We start from the raw sequence: 18,175 nt of genomic DNA on the forward strand, positions 1-18,175 counted from the left end.
CTCAATACATCATCAGCGTAATCTTGTTGCTTCAAGACTTCTCTTAATTTATACACATGTTCCACAAAATAATCACATACCGATCGTGCATCCAAGTCACAGTGTCGAACAGCCATTCTACTCCTCCAAATGCTGCGAAGGCCCAATAACATAATCTGGTCGTACTGTGCAACATCACTTTCAGTAGTCAAGTACCGAATTCCGCGCGGTGTCAATGGCAAGTCCTTTTTTAGGGTTCTTTGCAAAACATCCCAGTAGAACACCGCATCCCAGCAATCCAGGAACACATGTTCTACCGTCTCCGGTTTTCTACACAGGAGACAGTTCGAGCCCCAAGGAACAAAAAGGCCCTTTTCCTCTAGCCATGTTTTTAGTGGAAGGGTTCCGGTGTGCAGTTTGAAAAAGAAAGTTTTGACGCCAGGTGCAACAGTCATCTTTTTAACTCGCCTGAGAACGTCTTTCCCAGGGCCTTCACAGTATAAGGTTCTGTACAGTGGCGCTGGAAACAACTGTTCAATGAGATCCTTGTATAATCGCTTCGGCGTTACATTCGCTAAATACTCTAGAGAGAACCGCACTTTCAAAAACCTGAACGACCAGACAACCTCTCGCAGGAAGCGAGACACTGTGTACCGCCGAGCACTGCAAGAAGAGACAATGAATTCTGGAAGTGCACTGGATAACATGATTTGTATGAATGTTCGCAGAAAGGCGTCATTTTGGTCACGCAGGAAACAAAACCTTAAAACAACCTGCCGCACATAGAGATGCATCCGAGACAGTCCCCCGACCTTTACTCTCCGGAAGAGATTATCTCTGCGAATGCGTTCCCAATTAGACGCCCAAATGAAAACCGCAAAAACCCGATGAAACCTTTGGATATTGGTTCGTGCACAATATAATACTTGAAGTAAATACATGACCTTTGCCACAAGAAAGGTGTTACATACAGTTGCACGCGCGAAAATAGAAAGATTACGGCCCATCCATCCTTTGGTCCGGTCCCGCATTTCTTCCGCTTTTTCATTCCAGTAATTGGTATTTTCCCCATATCTGTCCAGCGGGACTCCCAAATAAACCCCGGGAGTTGTAGCCCATCGAACCCCGCAGAACGATTCTGGTTCTAAGTCCCATTGTCCATGCCAGACTCCGAGGCATTTATCTAGATTAACAGCAGTACCAGTTTGCCTGCAAAACCTTTCGGTTACTTGTAACGCTTCTACAATACTTTTGCGATCTTCACAAAAGAGGGCAACATCATCTGCATATGCCAGTATTCGCACCTCACACGCTCCCAACCTAAAACCTCGGATGTGCTCACTCGCAGTTATCATCCTACAAAAAGGCTCCAAATAAATTGCAAAACGTAGAGGGGACAGTGGACATCCTTGTCGAACAGAAGCCCTCACATCAATTCTTTCAGATAATATTTTGTTTACCATAAGTCGTGTCGAGCAACATGCATAAGCCATTTTTACCCCATTGAGAACAACCGAACCAATACCAATATGTTCCAACAAACAATAGAGTATTTCATGAGACACCCGATCAAATGCTTTTTCAAAGTCAATTTGAACCATAGCCACTTTCTTATTTAAAGCATCGCAGCACTCGAGCACGCTGCGTGCTACATGAATATTTTTAAATATGCTTCTTGTTTTTATGCCACACGTTTGGTGAGGCCCTACAATATCCTTTATGACGTATTGCAATCGCTTAGCTAACACTTTCATCAGGATTTTATAATCAACGTTTGTTAACGTGATCGGTCTATAGCTTGTTACTTTTACCAGCTTGGCAGGGTCATCTGTCTTAGGAATTAAGACCGTATGAGCATTGCTAAACGAAGGTGGCAGCCTACCGACCTCAAAACACTCTTTGAAAAGCTTATGTAGCATAGCAGCAATGTCATATTTAAAGCTCTTATAAAAGGCAGCAGTCAAACCGTCAGGTCCCGGCGACTTTCCGGCATTCAATTCCTCAATTGCTGTCTCTATTTCCTTAATACTTATTTCGCTCTCTAGTTCTTCAGTTATCTCATTTCCTAATATTGGCATAAGTGGCAAAAAGTTTTCCCGAAACCCTTCTTCACTTGGTGCTTTGCATGAAAACAGCTCACGGTACTGTTCCACGAATGCACTCGAAATTTCACTTTGTTCACTGAGGGTTCGTCCTTTGTATTCGATAACTGATATCTCGTTTGACCGCGCGTATCGCTTTTCATCTGTGAGCGCGCGTTTTGTAGGCATTTCACCAGTAAGCCATTTTTCCGTGCGTGCTCTTATCGCTGCTCCTCTGTACTTCTGAGCATCTAAAGCTTCTAGCCTAACTTTGACGCCTTTTATATCATGCATGAACATGCCCGGCGTTTTTTCCTCTTCGTGCCCTAAATTCGCCAAAAGCTCACGCAAATGCGTTTCTTCTTTTTTTTCCTCATATTTTCTTATGGTTGAACGCTCAATGGCATGCATTTTCAACTCCTGCTTAAAGCATTCCCAAGATTCAATACGTCCTCTTTTACTATTATTAAACATATCCATGCTTTCCTTAACTTTTCTTAAAAATATGTCGTCTTCTATAAGCCTTGAGTTTAGTTTCCACATATCCCAGTTCATTTTTGCTTTACGCTGCTTCCTTCCTCCCAAAGTTACCGTAACTAGGCAGTGGTCAATAAATGACACTTGCTTCAGTTCATACTGCTCACAGGAAGGTGAAAACTCCGGCGACACATATATTCTGTCCAGTCGTGCGTGGCTACTACCTTGAAAATGCGTAAAATGCACGTGATTCTGACTCTTCGCCAGACCTATTACATCCTCCAAGCTGCACTCGTTGAGGACACTCTTCAAGAAATCAACACTCGGGTCTTTTACATCCTTTACATTTGAACGATCTTTAGGGTCCAAAACGCAATTGAAGTCTCCTAATAGTATGAGCACTCGACTGCAATCAAGGAACGAGGCTAACTGTTCAAAAAAAAACCGCGCCGTTCCTTTTGTATCGTGGGAGCATACAGGACAACAACCCTCACCGCGAATGTTTCATATGTGAAGTCACACACGATAAACCGCCCCCTTGCACAAGTTATTATTTGTTCTTCTACTATGCCTATGTTTTTCCTCAGGAAAAGACAGCATCCCGCCGACAAACCAGCCGCATGGCTTACACAAACATTGAAATGCGAACGAAAACCAAGCACCATGTTATCTGTTTGCTGCTCATCCTCAACTTTTGTTTCTTGAATAGCCGCGATATCTAGATCTAACTCCCCGAACAGTCGGTTCAACTGCACTTGCTTACGCTTCGAGGCAAGCCCTCGTACGTTCAGAGTGCCAACTTTTAGCGGTTTCTTCAAATAAGCCATAGCGTGCACACAGCAAACAAACAACAGTGACTAAGGCTCACTGCTTCGGCCTCTCGTCGCGAGTTAGCGACGAGGACCGCGACAAGGCTAACTTGCCTTTCTTGGCTCCCTCCCCTCTCCAATGCCTTTCTAGCCGACGCAGTTCTCGTTCCGTAGCCGGTGCCTTTTCGTAGTCACGAGGTCGCTTAATGGAAGCGACTGTCGCATCCATCGGCGCCTCGGAGTCGTGGTCGCCTGAAGTGCTCTCCCTCGTTGGCTCTTCTGGCGCCGCTGCAGCATCCGCCTTCTTGCCAGTCGTTTCTGCAGCGGGGTCACCTTGTGACTTCTCGTCGCCAGCGGGCAGCTCCGGCTATTGGGAAGCAGGGCCGTCGCTGAGTCCTGAAGGGGGCGGGGCTCCGGCGTTCTCCAGTTCCTCCTGGTCCATGAGCAGCTCGCTGCCGTCGTCTTGCGGCGGAGCAGTACCCGTGGCCACACGCGCATACGTGCGAACGCATCCTTCCCGTTCGTGTCCGAAGGCGTGACACAAACTGCATCTTGGCGTGCGGCAGTCGCGTCGAATATGTCCCGTCCTTTTGCACCGTAGGCATATTGGTGGCCGTCCAGGCACCACCACCAACACTTGTCCTCCGTAGAACTCGAGCATGTGGGGCAAATCATCGATAGAGAGCCCCTCCTTCAGAACCATACGCACCAGACGGGTGGTCGATTCGACGTCTTCGAAACCGGGACTGTTCCACTGCTCGCGGTTGACGTCTGTCACCTCTCCAAATTCTTCAAAAGCCTTCTGCACAGAATCATTCGACACGTAGAAGGGCACCCAGTGCACCCTGAAGGCCAACTCACGTTTGTTGGGGTCTATGACCGCACAATAGCGTTTTTTCACTTCAAGTGCTCCTTCTGTCAGCAGTCGTTCCTTCGCTTCCGAAGTTTTCAGCTTCAACATCCACACATGCGACATTTGAAAGGGCCCAATGCCAGCCACGAAAGGTAGAACACCGGCAGTTTCCAAAGGCTCACGAAAATCCTGTATGCGATAAGGCCGCCCGGCAATATCGCAGTGAAGGAAAACCGCTGTCTTCATTGCGTCTCCCGAAGGCAGCGTAGGCAAAACTAAGCGATAGCCCACTGGTGGGCGTCGCTCACCGAAACCTCGGCCAGACATGACCGATAACGAAGCGCGCTCAGAGCTTCCCATCACACGACCGTCTTCCACGGAAGCCGGAAGTGGAATGTCGGCCACGACTGCGGATTTTTTTTCTTTATTACCGACTTGGCCGGGCAAAGAAAAACAAAAATACAATGACAGGACAATAAAAGCACAGGTCAGTTTCTAGGTAGTGCACGATGATAAAATGGGTTAAATGATTTTAGTTGGTCGAGGACAGGCAGCCACTCATGCTGAGGAGCTCGCTGTCCGAAAACTTCCTGAGTATACATGATCCTCTCAATGAAAATACTGATGAGCCGGATTCACAACATGTTCATGCCTGACATCCATTCGCGTACGCCATAGGCTGTGCATGCAGAGCAACATTAGCAGGTCGCAAGGCACTTCTGTACCCTGGCTTCTGTAGGCCTGGCTCTGCACATGGTAGGAAGCGTATTCCAAAAGGAGTCAGGGGGAAATCTTTTTTCAGTGTGCGCTTCAACACTTCCCAAAGAAAAACAGCGTCATGACAGTCGAGAAAGATATGTTCTATAGTTTCCACTTTTTTGCAAATAAGACACTCTACTGACCAAGGTACAAAAAGGCCTTTGCTTTGCAACCATGGCTTCACTGGGAGGGTTCCAGTATGCAATTGAAAAAAGAAAGAACGCACTGAAGGCTTCACCGGCATTCTTTTGACTCTTTAGCACATCCCTTTCGGGACCCAGAAGATATGCACTGCGATAAACAGGCACTGGCAGAAACACATCAAGCAGGTCCTTGTACATCTTTTTCCTTGTTACAATGGTTAGATACTCATCGGAAAGATTTGACCGAAGAATACGGACTGCTGCAACAACTTCTTGCAAAAAAGAACTTAACCCACTCCGCCCTGCAGACATGGATGACACAACATAATCGGCGTCTCTCATAGCCTCAGTCGCTTTGGGACGTTAAACCCCATAAAACCAAACAACATAATCAGGCAGTGATTCTGACAATCGCACTTGTATAACAGTTCGCAGAAAATCATTATCTTGACGCAAGAAAAAGAATCTAGTGACTATCTGTCTCAGAAATAAATTTGATAACCCTAGCCCCCCGTTCCGCACCTTGTGGAACAGATTGCATCGGCTGGTACGTTCCCATGTTGACGCTTAAAAAAAAGGTTGCAAACACTCTGTGCAACCATTGCACTGAAGTGCTTGGCAAAGTTAACGCTTGCAGAACGTAACAAATCCTCGCTATTAAAAACATGTTGCACACCGTAGCTCTTGCAAACATGGAAAAGTTGTGACCGCCCCATTTGCTTGTCTGAGCTTTGACTCGTTCGGTTTCATGGGCCCAATATTCTTTGCTTTCTCTGTAGTTGGTTAGCGGCACGCCGAGGTACTTTCCTGGCGTGTCTACCCACTTCATTCGACAGAATACTTCTGGCGTGGCCTGCCACTTTCCATGCCAAAAACCAAAACATTTCTGCCAGCTTATCGCACAGCCACTTGCATCACAAAAATCTACGGCTTCTCTCACCACTTCTTTCACGCTTTCCTGGTCTCTGCAGAACACTGCTATATCATCTGCATATGCCAATACCTTCACTTCATTATGACAAAAGGCGTAACCTCGAATGTTTTGCGCAGTTAACAGCTTTAAACAAAAGGGCTCCAGGTAAAGTGCAAAAAGCAGTGGAGAAAGAGGGCAACCCTGCCTCACTGACGACAAGACAGGAATACTATTACTCAGGCGGTTATTAATTATGAACCTTGATGTACAGCCATCATGAACTATTTTCACGCCATCAGTGATGATACATCCCACATTCACATGTTCCAAAAGCACGAACAAAATTTCATGCACAACTTTATCAAACCCCTTATGCAGGTCCAGTTGCATCATGGCGACACGACCCTCCGTTGCATCACAGCATTCAAGGACACTCCTAGCTACGTGTATGTTAGTAAAAATGGATCTGTCTTTTATGCCGCAGGTCTGGTGTGGGCCAACAAGGGTTTTAATTACTGTTTGGAGTCGTCCGGCTAGCACTTTCATATAAGTTTTGTAGTCTACGTTAGTTAAGCTTATTGGGCGGTAACACTCAACTGACTGCAACCTACTCGGGTCGTCCGATTTTGGGATCAACACCACGTGGGAAGTTCGAAAAGACGGCGGAGTTAACTTTCTTTCGTAACACTCGCTTATTACGCGCTGTAATGCTATTGCCATTTCTGTTTTCAAAGCCTTGTAAAGTGCGGCTCCAAGGCCGTCCGGCCCAGGCGACTTGTTTAAGCTGCATTGCAGCTTTGATTTCTGCTGCCGTTAAGGGCTCCTCAAGTACCTGCGCCAGGTCCTCCTCGACTCTTGGCATTAGCGACAGGAATGCAGTTTTGTAATGTTCAACATCAGGCGTTTTAAGGCTGAACAAGTTTTGGTAATATTCCAGAAACGCCCTTTCAATCACCTCAGATTCGGAAGTTACGTCATTGCGATAACAAATTTCCTTTATCTCTTTCGAAACTGCATACTGTTTTTCGTCGCTGAGCGCCCTTTTTGTGGGCGTCTACCCAAGCCAAAATCTTTCGCTGCGCGCAATTATCACAGCACCTCGATATTTCGTTTCATCTATTAGTTCAAGCTTAGTTTTCGTCTCTTTTATTTCTTGTCTGTACAACCCCGGCTTGACGCCTTCCATGCTGAGCATGAAATCAAGCTCGGTACGAAGTTCCTTTTCTTGCTGTTTTTCTTTACGCTTTAAAACACATGCTCTTTCTATAGCGGCCACTTTCACGTCGAATTTAAATTGTTCCCATGTTTGTATAAAGTCTGTCTCTTTTTCTAACAAGCTTTTGACTGAGTCTTTTAGTTTCTTGCTAAACTCCTCATCCTCCAACAATGTGTCATTAAATTTCCATAATTCCCAACTAAACTTGACAGTCCTTTTCCTCTCAAGTGTGATCACGACTAAAGAATGATCACTGAAGCTGACGTGCACAGTCTGGTACTGGGAACACAAGGGCACAACCTCAGAAGAAACATAAATTCTGTCCAGCCTTGCGTGACTAACGCCTTGGAAATGCGTGTACTGAGCTTGTTCTGAACCTTGCATTATAATGCCAATGTCTTCCAATTCTGCCTCATTAATCATCTCAGACAGCAGCTCGGCACTCGTGTCCTGCAGGGTTTTGTTCGTTGTTCTATCTTCAGGTCTACACACACAGTTAAAATCTCCAAGCAATAGTACACGCTTTTCTGTCAGCAGGAAAGTTTGAACACGGCGAAAAAAGGCATCTCGTTCGGGAATTCTATTAGGTGCATATACACACACAGCTCTACACTCTACACCAGAAAAGTAAAAATCGCATGCTACAATCCGGCCACTTTCACAGGAAAATACAGTTTCCACGGCGACTTTGCCGTTTCGAGTTAAAATCAGACACCCTCCGGACTTTCCTTCGGCATGTCACACGCAAACACTGAACTGTGCACGGTAAATTTCTGCCATCGCATCTGTCGACTCTTCGCTTTCAATTTTTGTCTCTTGAAGAGCCAACAGATCGATTTCGTTTTCGAACAAGAGACGTTTAAGCTGATTTTGCCTTCTTCGCGCAGAAAGACCTCTCACGTTCAGTGTGGCAATACGCAAGCTAGATGTTAGTTGAGACGCCATCTAAATGGTTGGGATTCGCCGCTCTCGAAGTGACATCGGTTTGCAGCTCACCTCATCAAAAATCCTTCCAGCTTGCAAAGTACGGCGGTGTCAGCACTGAACCCGATCGAAGACCGGGTTACCAACACGGAGACCCTGCAAGGCACCTCCGCTAAGGCGGAGGGGCAGCCGACGAAGTCCTACGATCAGGAGGGACTTTCGGCTTGGGCTTTTAGGCCGCACGTCGGACAGGAGGCGCTTTGGGAAGAGGCTCCTCATGGTCCGTCCCGTCGTAGTTCGTCGCCTTGTCATCAGCTTCGTCGTGCGTCCTCTTCGCTGGCAAAGTTGACGCCGCGGGCATCTCCGTGTCAATGTCCTTCTTGTCGGTCGGTTCCAAAACCGTCTCAGGTGCACCTACCGAAGCATCATCTGCTTTTCCCGCCTCCGCCTCAGTTCTGGTGTCAGGCACAGATATTTCCGCTGAGTTGGCAGCCTTATGTTCCGTGGGAAGCACTGCTTTTTCTGAGGCTATGCTTTTCGGTACTGCTTCTTTCCCGACTCTCACGGGTCGCCTCTAGCGCGTCGACTTCGTCCATAATATGCTCCTCTGTAGTATCCCTACGACCAGGACCAGCTACGGTAGCATATGTTCGCACGCACTGGGCGTCGTCGTGGCCGAAGCGACGACAGAGCCCGCAACGTGGCACACGGCACTTCCGACGTATGTGTCCGGTGCCGCGGCACCGGAGGCAGAGCGGAGCTCTGCCAGGAACGTGGACGAGTGCGGCGTCCTCTCCAACACGCAACTGGTGCGGTAAGTCCTCGATGGTGACGCCAACCTTCAGCTTCAATGTCACTGAGTGTGTAGTAGACGACTTGTCGACGCAGCCTTTGACTCTCACCTTGTCCCGAGTTATGTCGGTCACTTTTCCAAAAGCGACCAGAGCTGCCTTCACGTCGTCGTCTTGCACGCCGTGTAGCAGCCAGAACAGCTTCAGCCTGACGCCCTGGTTGCGTGGGTCAATGACCACAAGCTGTGGTCCTTTACGTTGAACGCCTCCGCCTGTAGCATTTTGTTTTTCCTTCTTCATTGCAGTATGCCACGGCCCAAACATGATTCATCTGATATACCCCGAGGGCAAACACTTCCGGCAGCAATGACAGACGCTCAAGAGCGTTACGAAAGTTTTCAACACGGTATGGCCTGGCTTGGACGTCGCCATGCAAAAAATCAGTATGCAAAACGCTCGAACCTGTTAGCAAATGCGGCAAAATCAGCTGGTAGTCCTCGTTCGGTTTGATCGTACCCCTGATACCGCGGCCCGGCTGGGCCGCTGAATCCGCTCCTTGGGAGCCCATGATACACACGTCCGTCACGCTCGGTGCCCGGAAGTAGAATCTTCTCGGCCACGACTGCGGATGTTTTTGTAACAGTGCAATTGTCTTCTCTTATCGTACGTATGGCCTGTATGCGAATAAAAAAGTGAGCCCCACTAAACAAGACACGCAGCCGAGAGGTTTCGAACCTGTGCGGGGAGACCCCAATGGATTTCGAGTCCATCGCCTTAACCACTCGGCCACGACTGGGGATGTTTTTGTAACAGTGCAATTGTCTTCTCTTGTCGTACGTATGACCTGTATGCGAATAAAAAAGTGAGCCCCACTAAACAAGACACGCAGCCGACAGGATTCGAACCTGTGCGGGGATACCCCAATGGATTTCGAGTCCATCGCCTTAACCACTCGGCCACGACTGCTTTTTTTTTCTTTATTGCATGGAAGAACTTCCGTAGAAAGGAGGAAAACTTCAATCAGAATGGTTCGCATCTCAAACTACCGAGCTGCTTAATAGGAGCCCGCCATAGCCCTAACTCAACACTGCATCCCCATCAAAACATCAAAATTCAGGGAGGCACACACATGCATCTAGGCACGGCAGCCAGCTTGGAGGTTCTTCGCGTGCAGCATATACACTCCTCACCAAAGCACACTGTTCACGGAACACAGATTTGGACGATCTTGGTGGCTCGGCATGTCTGTCCATCATACGGCTTTTCCAAAGACTGAATGGTCCCATCAACATAAACAGATCATAAGGCACAACAGAGTTTTTGTCAACAGGCAGAAATGTAATAGTGCAAGGTGTAATTTCAATGTCCTTCTTAAGAGTTCGTTGTAGTATGTCCCAAAAGAACATGGCATCACGGCACAGGATGAAGCAATGATCAATTGTCTCAGGCACGTTACACAGACGGCAATTCACATTCCAGGGTACAAACGTCCCCTTGTCATTAAGAAATGTCTTGACAGGCAGCGTCGCTGTGTGTAGTTTCAAAAAGAACGTTTTAGAGGCTGCCTGAATGCACATCCGCCTAACACGCTTTAGAACACTGATGTCCAAAGACCCCAGATAAGGCTGCCGATACAATGGTGTAGGGAACAAAGACTCAGTGAGAGCCTGGGTCATCTGTTTTCTCGTGAGGCTATACAGGTAATCTAAAGAGAAGCGCACAGTAAGGAAATTGAAAGTGTCAGCAACCTCCTTAAGGAATCCCCATAAAGTCCCCTCACGAGCCTGCACAATCGGTGCGAATAAGTAAGGCAAATGAAAACTAAGCCGCCACGACTGCGGATGTTTTTGTAACAGTGCAGTTGTCTTCTCTTATCGTACGTATGGCCTGTATGCGAATAAAAAAGTGAGCCCCACTAAACAAGACACGCAGCCGACAGGATTCGATCCTGTGCGGGGAGACCCCAATGGATTTCGAGTCCATCGCCTTAACCACTCGGCCACGACTGCGGATGTTTTTGTAACAGTGCAATTGTCTTCTCTTATCGTACGTATGGCCTGTATGCGAATAAAAAAGAGAGCCCCACTAAACAAGACACGCAGCCGACAGGATTCGAACCTGTGCGGGGAGACCCCAATGGGTTTCGAATCCATCGCCTTAACCACGCGGCCACGACTGCGGATTCTGTCTTTATTGCCTGTTTTGACAGATTACAACAGATCATAAAGAGATGTTCTGCGCTGCACACTCAAACAACAAGAACGAACATGTGTTTCAGTCGCGTGAGAAAATCAAAACTGTTTCAAGGAACACAACTCTCCCATCAACTCGATAACTTCATCTCCAAAACATAGCTCCTTGTACACTTCACGTAGCTTAAATATGTTTTCTTTGAAGTAATCGCGGACAGAACGCGCATCTTCATCAAAGTGTCGTACAGCCATCCTGCTTCGCCAAATACTGTGCAGGCCAAGCAGGAAAATTACATCATATTTATAAAGATCCGGCTCTACGTCCAGGAATCGTATCCCATACGGCGTCAAGGGTAAGTCTTTCTTTATTGTACGCTGTAGCACGTCCCAAAGGAGCAGCGCATCCCAGCAATCAATAAAAACGTGTTCTATTGACTCTGGTTTGTGACACAACAAGCAGTCAGCACCCCATGGTAGAAACAATGCCTTTTCCTCCATCCATGTTTTAACCGGCAACGTCCCAGTGTGTAATTTGAAGAAAAACGTCTTCACACCCGCTGGCACCAACATTTTTCGTACCCTTTTTAAAACATTTCCTGCTTGGCCTCCACTATACATAGATCGATAGATTGGCTCCGGGAAGGCAGAGTCAAGCAAATCTTTTAACAATTTCTTACGCGTGACATTAGAAAGATATTCCAAACTGAAGCGCGCATTAAGAAACCGGAAAGCAAAGACCACTTCCTTCAAAAACCTACTTGCACTGTATCTCATCCCGTCCACACTGGAAATAACATAGTTTGGCAAAGCCGAAGAAAGCCTCACTTGAATAAATGTCCGCAGGAAAGGATCGCGTTGATCTCGAAGAAACAGAAATCTTGACACCACCTGCCTCAGGTACAAGTGTGGCAAGGAAAGACCCCCTTTTCTCAAACGCAGAAATAAATTATCACGTTTAGTCCTCTCCCATGAGGACTGCCAAACAAAAACTGCGAAGAGACGACGAAACTTTTGAATGCTAAGTCGAGAGTATGAAAGGACCTGCAACAAATAGCACACTTTTGAAACCAGATATACATTGCATATGTTTGCGCGCGTGAATACAGACAGTTCCTTCCCCGACCATTTCTGTGCACGCCTGGAGAGTTCTTGAATTTTCTCCTTCCAAAAGTCATCGTTATCTCGATACTTGTCAAGAGGTACACCTAGGTATTTGGAAGGAGCATGTGACCATTTTACACTTGCATGAAACAAAGGCGCTGATGCCCAATTCCCATGCCAAAGGCCCGCACACTTGTCCAGGTTAACAACGCTATTGGTTACATCACAAATCCTACGAACAACCGACATCGCATGTTCTATGCTGCTGTGGTCACTACAGAAAACTGCCACATCATCGGCATAAGCCAATACTTTAATTTCACATGCTTCCAGTTCGAAACCACGAATACAGCTGTTATTTATTACATTTCGGCGAAGTGGCTCCAGGTACAGAGCGAAAAGTAGCGGTGACATTGGGCAGCCTTGACGCACGGATGCTCTAACGGCAATTCTGTCTGTGAGCTCTCGGTTAACAACCAGATTCGTGGTACAGTTGCTATAGGCCATTTTAACCCCTTTTAAAATAACTTCTCGAACACAGACATGTTCTAGGATTTTAAAAAGAATGCCATGACATACACGGTCAAATGCCTTCTCCAAATCAATTTGCAACATTGCGACTCGCCTAAAGTCAGCGTCACAGCATTCCAGTATACTCCGAGTGACATGAACATTCGTGAAAATGGTCCGCCCTTGAATTCCACACGTCTGGTGGGGGCCAACCAAGATGTCCATAACTGATTGTAAACGTTTGGCTAATACTTTCATAAAAATTTTATAATCAATATTAGTAAGCGTTATCGGCCGATAACCTGTAACTTGCGTAAGCTGAGCAGGATTGTCAGTTTTCGGTATAAGTACTGTACGTGCACGAGAAAACGACGGTGGTAAAATACCAGTTCTAAACGACTCTTCATAAACGCGTTGTAAAATGAGAGCAGTTTCACGTTTGAACGACTTATAAAATTCTGCTGTTATCCCGTCAGGACCTGGCGATTTCCCCAAGTGAAGCTCATCAATAGCGCATTCCAATTCCGCTGTTGATAAGTCGGCAGACAGGATGTCAGTGTCTTCTGTGGTCAGTCGGGGTAATAGACCTAAAAATTCATCCTGAAAGGCCTCTACATCCGCCGATTTGGAAGGGAACAAATCACGGTAATGCTCACTGAAAGCCTCCCTTATCGCCTTGGGATTGTCTGTCAGAATGCCTTTGTTTTCAATTTCTACGATATCTTTTCTTCTAGCGTATCTTTTTTCTGTCGTCAAATTTCGCCTACTGGGCATATCATCTGCCAGCAAGCGATCATCTGTTCGTGCACGAATTGCAGCTCCCTGAAACAATGTCACATCGATAACCTCAAGCTTTGCTTTAACTTCGCTGATAAGGTCAGTGTATAGTCCCGGAGCTCTATTTTCCTCTATAATTAATTCTTTCAACATCTGTTTTAGGTTTTTCTGTTCCGCTTTTCCAGCGGCCACGACTGCGGATGTTTTTGGAACAGTGCAATTGTCTTCTCTTATCGTTCGTATGGCCTGTATGCGAATAAAAAAGTGAGCCCCACTAAACAAGACACGCAGCCGACAGGATTCGAACCTGTGCGGGGAGACCCCAATGGATTTCGAGTCCATCGCCTTAACCACTCGGCCACGACTGCTTTTCTTTTCTTTATTGCCTGGCCTTGGCTCATGACATGGCACAACAAAAATACACATAACGCTATATACATACGACACTGTCGTGGTCAGCCAGCACGAGACTGGTTTCGTCAGCTTAAAATTCCCGCAACATACACAACGGCTCTAGTCTTGAGAGCCACTCGGGAGGCTCCGCAGCTGCTTTTTGGATTGCAAGAAACCAGTCCATGCTTTCCCGAAAATAAATTCGGGCCGGTCGTGCGTCTTTGTCACAATGGTAGCCTGCCATTCTGGAGCGCCATATACAGTGGAGGCCCAAGAGCATTATGAGATCAAAAGGTGCCTCATCCTCATTATCAGTGCTTAAATAGCGAATTCCGTGCGCGTCAAGTGGTAGCTCTTTCTTTATGGTCGTTTGTAACACGTCCCAAAGATAAACCCCTTCCCAGCAATGCAAAAAAACATGGTCTATTGTTTCAGGCTATTTACAAAATAAGCAGTTCGATCCACACGGTAAAAAGAAATCCTTTCCCTCTAGAAACTTTTTAACTGGTAACGTCCCGGTGTGTAACTTAAAAAAGAAAGTCTTTACTCCTGGTGGCACCTGCATTTTCTTCACCCTTTTTAAAACATCCCCTCCCGGGCCTCCACTGTACAAGGCCCTGTACATGGTCTCTGGGAAAACAATATCACAAAGATCATTGTACAACTTTTTCCTTTTACTTTTCCACAAATAATCGGTGGAAAAACGTGCCGAAAGAAACCGAACGCTTGCTACAATATCTTTGTAGTAACCAAAAGCTCCACCAGAGAGCTCTTCTGTGGATACCACAAACTCCGGCAGCAATCGCCGCAGCTTCACTTGGCACACGGTGCGCAAGAACGGGTCTGTGACGTCGCGAAAGAACAAAAAACGGTTCACCAGCTGCCTTAAAAAGAGGTATGAGCATATCATCCGTTTTAGGTATGAGCACTGTATGGGAGATCCCAAAAGACGGAGGCAATACGTTTATTTCATAGGCTTCATTGAAAATTGTACACAGCACTGGGGCAATTTCGTGCTTAAATTCTTTATAAAATGCCGCACTGAATCCATCTGGTCCTGGTGATTTTCCTAGGCATAACTGATCTATCGCGTGCTCTACCTCGCTGTGAGTTATTGCTAGTTCCATTTTCTTTTTGCATTCTTCGTCAAGCCGTGGCATTGCACCAAGAAACTGATGCGTAAAGGCTACTGCGTCTACAGGAGTCGATGAAAAAAGCCTCTGGTAGTATTCGTTGAAGGCTTCTTTGATGTGGTCAGTGTCTGCCGATAAGATACCCCCCCATACTATCTTACCGATGTGATTTCTTTCAGCGCGCTTTTTCTAGACCAAGAGCACGTTTCGATGGCGCTTCGCCAGCAGCTGTGTCTTCCGCCCTTGCCCTCACTAGTGCTCCGCGATAACGCCGTTCTTCCATAAGCTCTATTTATTTATTTATTTATTTATTATTCCTCAAAGGTCCCTTTCGGGACATTGCATGAGGGGTGGGGATAACATGGCAAAAAAAATATTATACATTAATAAGAAATGGACAAATATTACATTGATGAATGGGCTTCCTCGATGGTGGTCTTGAAAAGTCGGTGAATCATGATGGTGGCCACTTCAGCAGGGAGGTTATTCCAGTCACGGGCAGTCTTTAAGAAAAAATGATTGCTGGAATGTGGTGGTATGGGCACGTTCAGGGTAAACAGCGTTCGGGTGGTTATGACGGGAAATGCGATGGACACGTGGAATTAATTGGTTGGCTTCTGTAAAGTTGTGGAAGAATTTATGAAATAAGCAGAGACGTGCTGTGTTCCGACGGGTGACTAGTGTAGGCAATTGCAATCGTGATTTCACACCTGAGATGCTGGTATGATAGGAGTAGTCAGATGAGATGAACCTCGCGGCACGATTCTGAACAGACTCAATGGTATTAATTAGGTTAGTCTGATGGGGATCCCAGACAGAGTTAGCATATTCAAGTTTAGGTCTGACGAAAGTCTTGTAAGCGAGCGATTTGAGAGAACTTGGTGCTAGAGCAAGGTTGCGCCGAAGATACCCAAGGACACTGTTTGCGGAGTTAGTTATGTTGGTGATATGGAGAGTCCAAGTTAGATCACGAGAGATATGGACGCCTAAGTATTTGTAATGACTGACGGAAGAAATTGGGCAGTTATTAATAGTGTACACTGGCGCGATGAAGTTGGGGCGACGGTGAAAAGAAATCAGTGAGGTCTTTGAAATATTAAGAGACATGAGCCACGTGTTACACCAATGTTGCACTTTTGAAAGGTCTTCTTGAAGAGTGACGATATCTGAAGAATTTGTTATGGGGCGATATATGACACAATCATCAGCAAACAGTCGGACGTTGGAAGAAAGACTAAGTGGAAGATCATTAAGATCATTAAGACTAAGTGGAAGATCATCTTTTGTTTTGTTTTCCTGACATCTTCTATCCATTTCCCAGGCTCTTTGCATTCCTGCTTCATCAGCGTTTGAAGCAGTGCCCTTAGCTCAGCTTCGTCTTGTTTTTCCTTATAACGGATACATGTCGCCCTTTATATTGCTTTCATTTTTAAAGATTCTTTACTTAGCTCCCACTGTTGCCAAATCTTCAGGTTCTTGCGCGGGTTTATTTTCCCTATTTCATCCTTTACTGCTCTGCAGTAGATTTCGTCTTGAAGAAGCGTGTTGTTTAGCTTCCACATTTCCCACGAAAATGCCTTGCTTCGGTTCACACTTCCCAGGCAGCACTCAACTAAACAGTGGTCTGATAAGGAGACTCCCACAACTACATAATGATTGCAAACAGGGGCAAGGTCGACTGATGCGTAAATGCGGTCCAGCCGTGCATGGCTTGAGCCCTGGAAATGAGTGAACTGCCCTATCCGCGCACCCTCAATAAGTTCAGCCACATCCTCAAGGTTTCCGTTCTCGATCATTCGCATCAACACTTCAGTGCTCCTGTCTCGAAACCCCCGGATGCTTGACCTATCGCGCGCATTAAGAACACAATTGAAGTCGCCTAATACAATGAGCCGCCTCTCCGTACAAAGACGCTCTTGGAGGCTTTGGAAAAAGGCAACCCTTTCCTCAACCACATTCGGCGCGTACACAGTAACAATGCGCCACTCATTGCCGTTCAGACAAAAATCAAGCCCAATACACCGGCCATACACACACGAAAAATAAGCCTGCACCTCTAGCCCCGGCATCTTCTTTACAAAAAGCACGCAGCCAGCCGATGTTCCCACTGCTTGACTGACGACAGCATAAAATCTAGTCTTGAAACGTCGCATCATGCTGTCGGTTCCTTCGTTGCCGTCCACTTTCGTCTCCTGCACGGCCAATATATCTATCTCGCGCTCCGTAATAAGTGGGTACACCTGACCTTGTTTTTTCCTTGCCGCCAGGCCCCTCACATTTAATGTAGCGACTCTAAAGGCGGAGGCGGGAGCCATTTTTACGCAAGAGGAAGGAACCAACAGCATGGTGCTTACCTCCCACGTCTAGCGCGCCGCTAGACGCCGCTGTTGCCGCCGGTATCATCCGGCGCAAGAACATCAGTTTTCTCGAGTAGTACCTTGCCTGCGGAGGAGTCCTGTAGGCAAAGTCCTGTAGGCAAAGTCGGCAAAATAATCCGATACTGATCTTCAGCGTGTTCAATCCTGTTACCGCGGCCAGAAAGGGCCGCTGTCGCTGCTCCGTTGGAGCCCATGATTCTGCGTCCGCACCGAACGGTAGCCGGAAGTAGAATCCCACTCGGCCACAACTGCGGATGTTTTTGTAACAGTGCAATTGTCTTCTCTTGTCGTACGTATGGCCTGTATGCGAATAAAAAAGTGAGCCCCACTAAACAAGACACGCAGCCGACAGGATTCGAACCTGTGCGGGGAGACCCCAATGGATTTCGAATCCATCGCCTTAACCACTCGGCCACGACTGCTTTTTTTTTTGCCAGGATTATAGTCAAAATGAAAGGGTACAAGGCGTAAAACATATCAGCTACACTTGGGCTAACATGACACTAAAATTTTTTCAGAGACACCAATGCATCCAGACAAGCAATCCATTCTGGTGGATCAGGGAGCGCTCGATAAACTTCTCTGAGACATACGATACTTTCGATAAAGTGGTCTCTGACAGAACGCACGACAGGTTCGGCATGTTCAAACTGCATTCTCGTTTTCCACAGCGCGTGGAGGCCCAGGACCATGATAAGATCGTACGGTATATCGTCCGAAGCGTCTACCGGCAGGAATCGTATTCC

The 18,175-nt window shown here is 46.8% G+C and overlaps 1 protein-coding gene and 6 non-coding genes across 7 annotated transcripts; all 7 read right to left on the bottom strand.

Moving 5' to 3' along the window:
• Positions 1-3,713: 3,713 nt before the first annotated feature.
• On the bottom strand, positions 3,714-4,556 carry LOC149345220 (uncharacterized). Its single transcript, XM_089547392.1, has one exon. It carries the CDS (start codon positions 4,524-4,526, stop codon positions 3,714-3,716), a length of 813 nt encoding a protein of 270 aa, XP_089403518.1. The 5' UTR covers positions 4,527-4,556.
• Positions 4,557-9,659: 5,103 nt separating this feature from the next.
• On the bottom strand, positions 9,660-9,741 carry TRNAS-CGA (transfer RNA serine (anticodon CGA)). Its single transcript has one exon. It is a non-coding gene; the product is annotated as a tRNA-Ser (tRNA).
• An 88-nt stretch (positions 9,742-9,829) lies between these two features.
• Positions 9,830-9,911, bottom strand: TRNAS-CGA (transfer RNA serine (anticodon CGA)). The gene has a single exon. It is a non-coding gene; the product is annotated as a tRNA-Ser (tRNA).
• Positions 9,912-10,872: 961 nt separating this feature from the next.
• TRNAS-CGA (transfer RNA serine (anticodon CGA)) lies at positions 10,873-10,954 on the bottom strand. Its single transcript has one exon. It is a non-coding gene; the product is annotated as a tRNA-Ser (tRNA).
• An 88-nt stretch (positions 10,955-11,042) lies between these two features.
• On the bottom strand, positions 11,043-11,124 carry TRNAS-CGA (transfer RNA serine (anticodon CGA)). Its single transcript has one exon. It is a non-coding gene; the product is annotated as a tRNA-Ser (tRNA).
• Positions 11,125-13,811: 2,687 nt separating this feature from the next.
• TRNAS-CGA (transfer RNA serine (anticodon CGA)) lies at positions 13,812-13,893 on the bottom strand. The gene has a single exon. It is a non-coding gene; the product is annotated as a tRNA-Ser (tRNA).
• Positions 13,894-17,769: 3,876 nt separating this feature from the next.
• On the bottom strand, positions 17,770-17,851 carry TRNAS-CGA (transfer RNA serine (anticodon CGA)). Its single transcript has one exon. It is a non-coding gene; the product is annotated as a tRNA-Ser (tRNA).
• Positions 17,852-18,175: the final 324 nt, after the last annotated feature.

The sequence above is a fragment of the Amblyomma mixtum genome, chromosome 5, assembly GCF_055824585.1.
Source record: "Amblyomma mixtum isolate Tamu chromosome 5, ASM5582458v1, whole genome shotgun sequence".
Taxonomy (NCBI): Eukaryota; Metazoa; Arthropoda; class Arachnida; order Ixodida; family Ixodidae; genus Amblyomma; species Amblyomma mixtum.

Excerpts from the sequence above, each read along its gene's own strand:
- LOC149345220 (XM_089547392.1), bottom strand. The coding sequence starts at position 4,526 with ATGTCTGGCCGAGGTTTCGGTGAGCGACGCCCACCAGTGGGCTATCGC.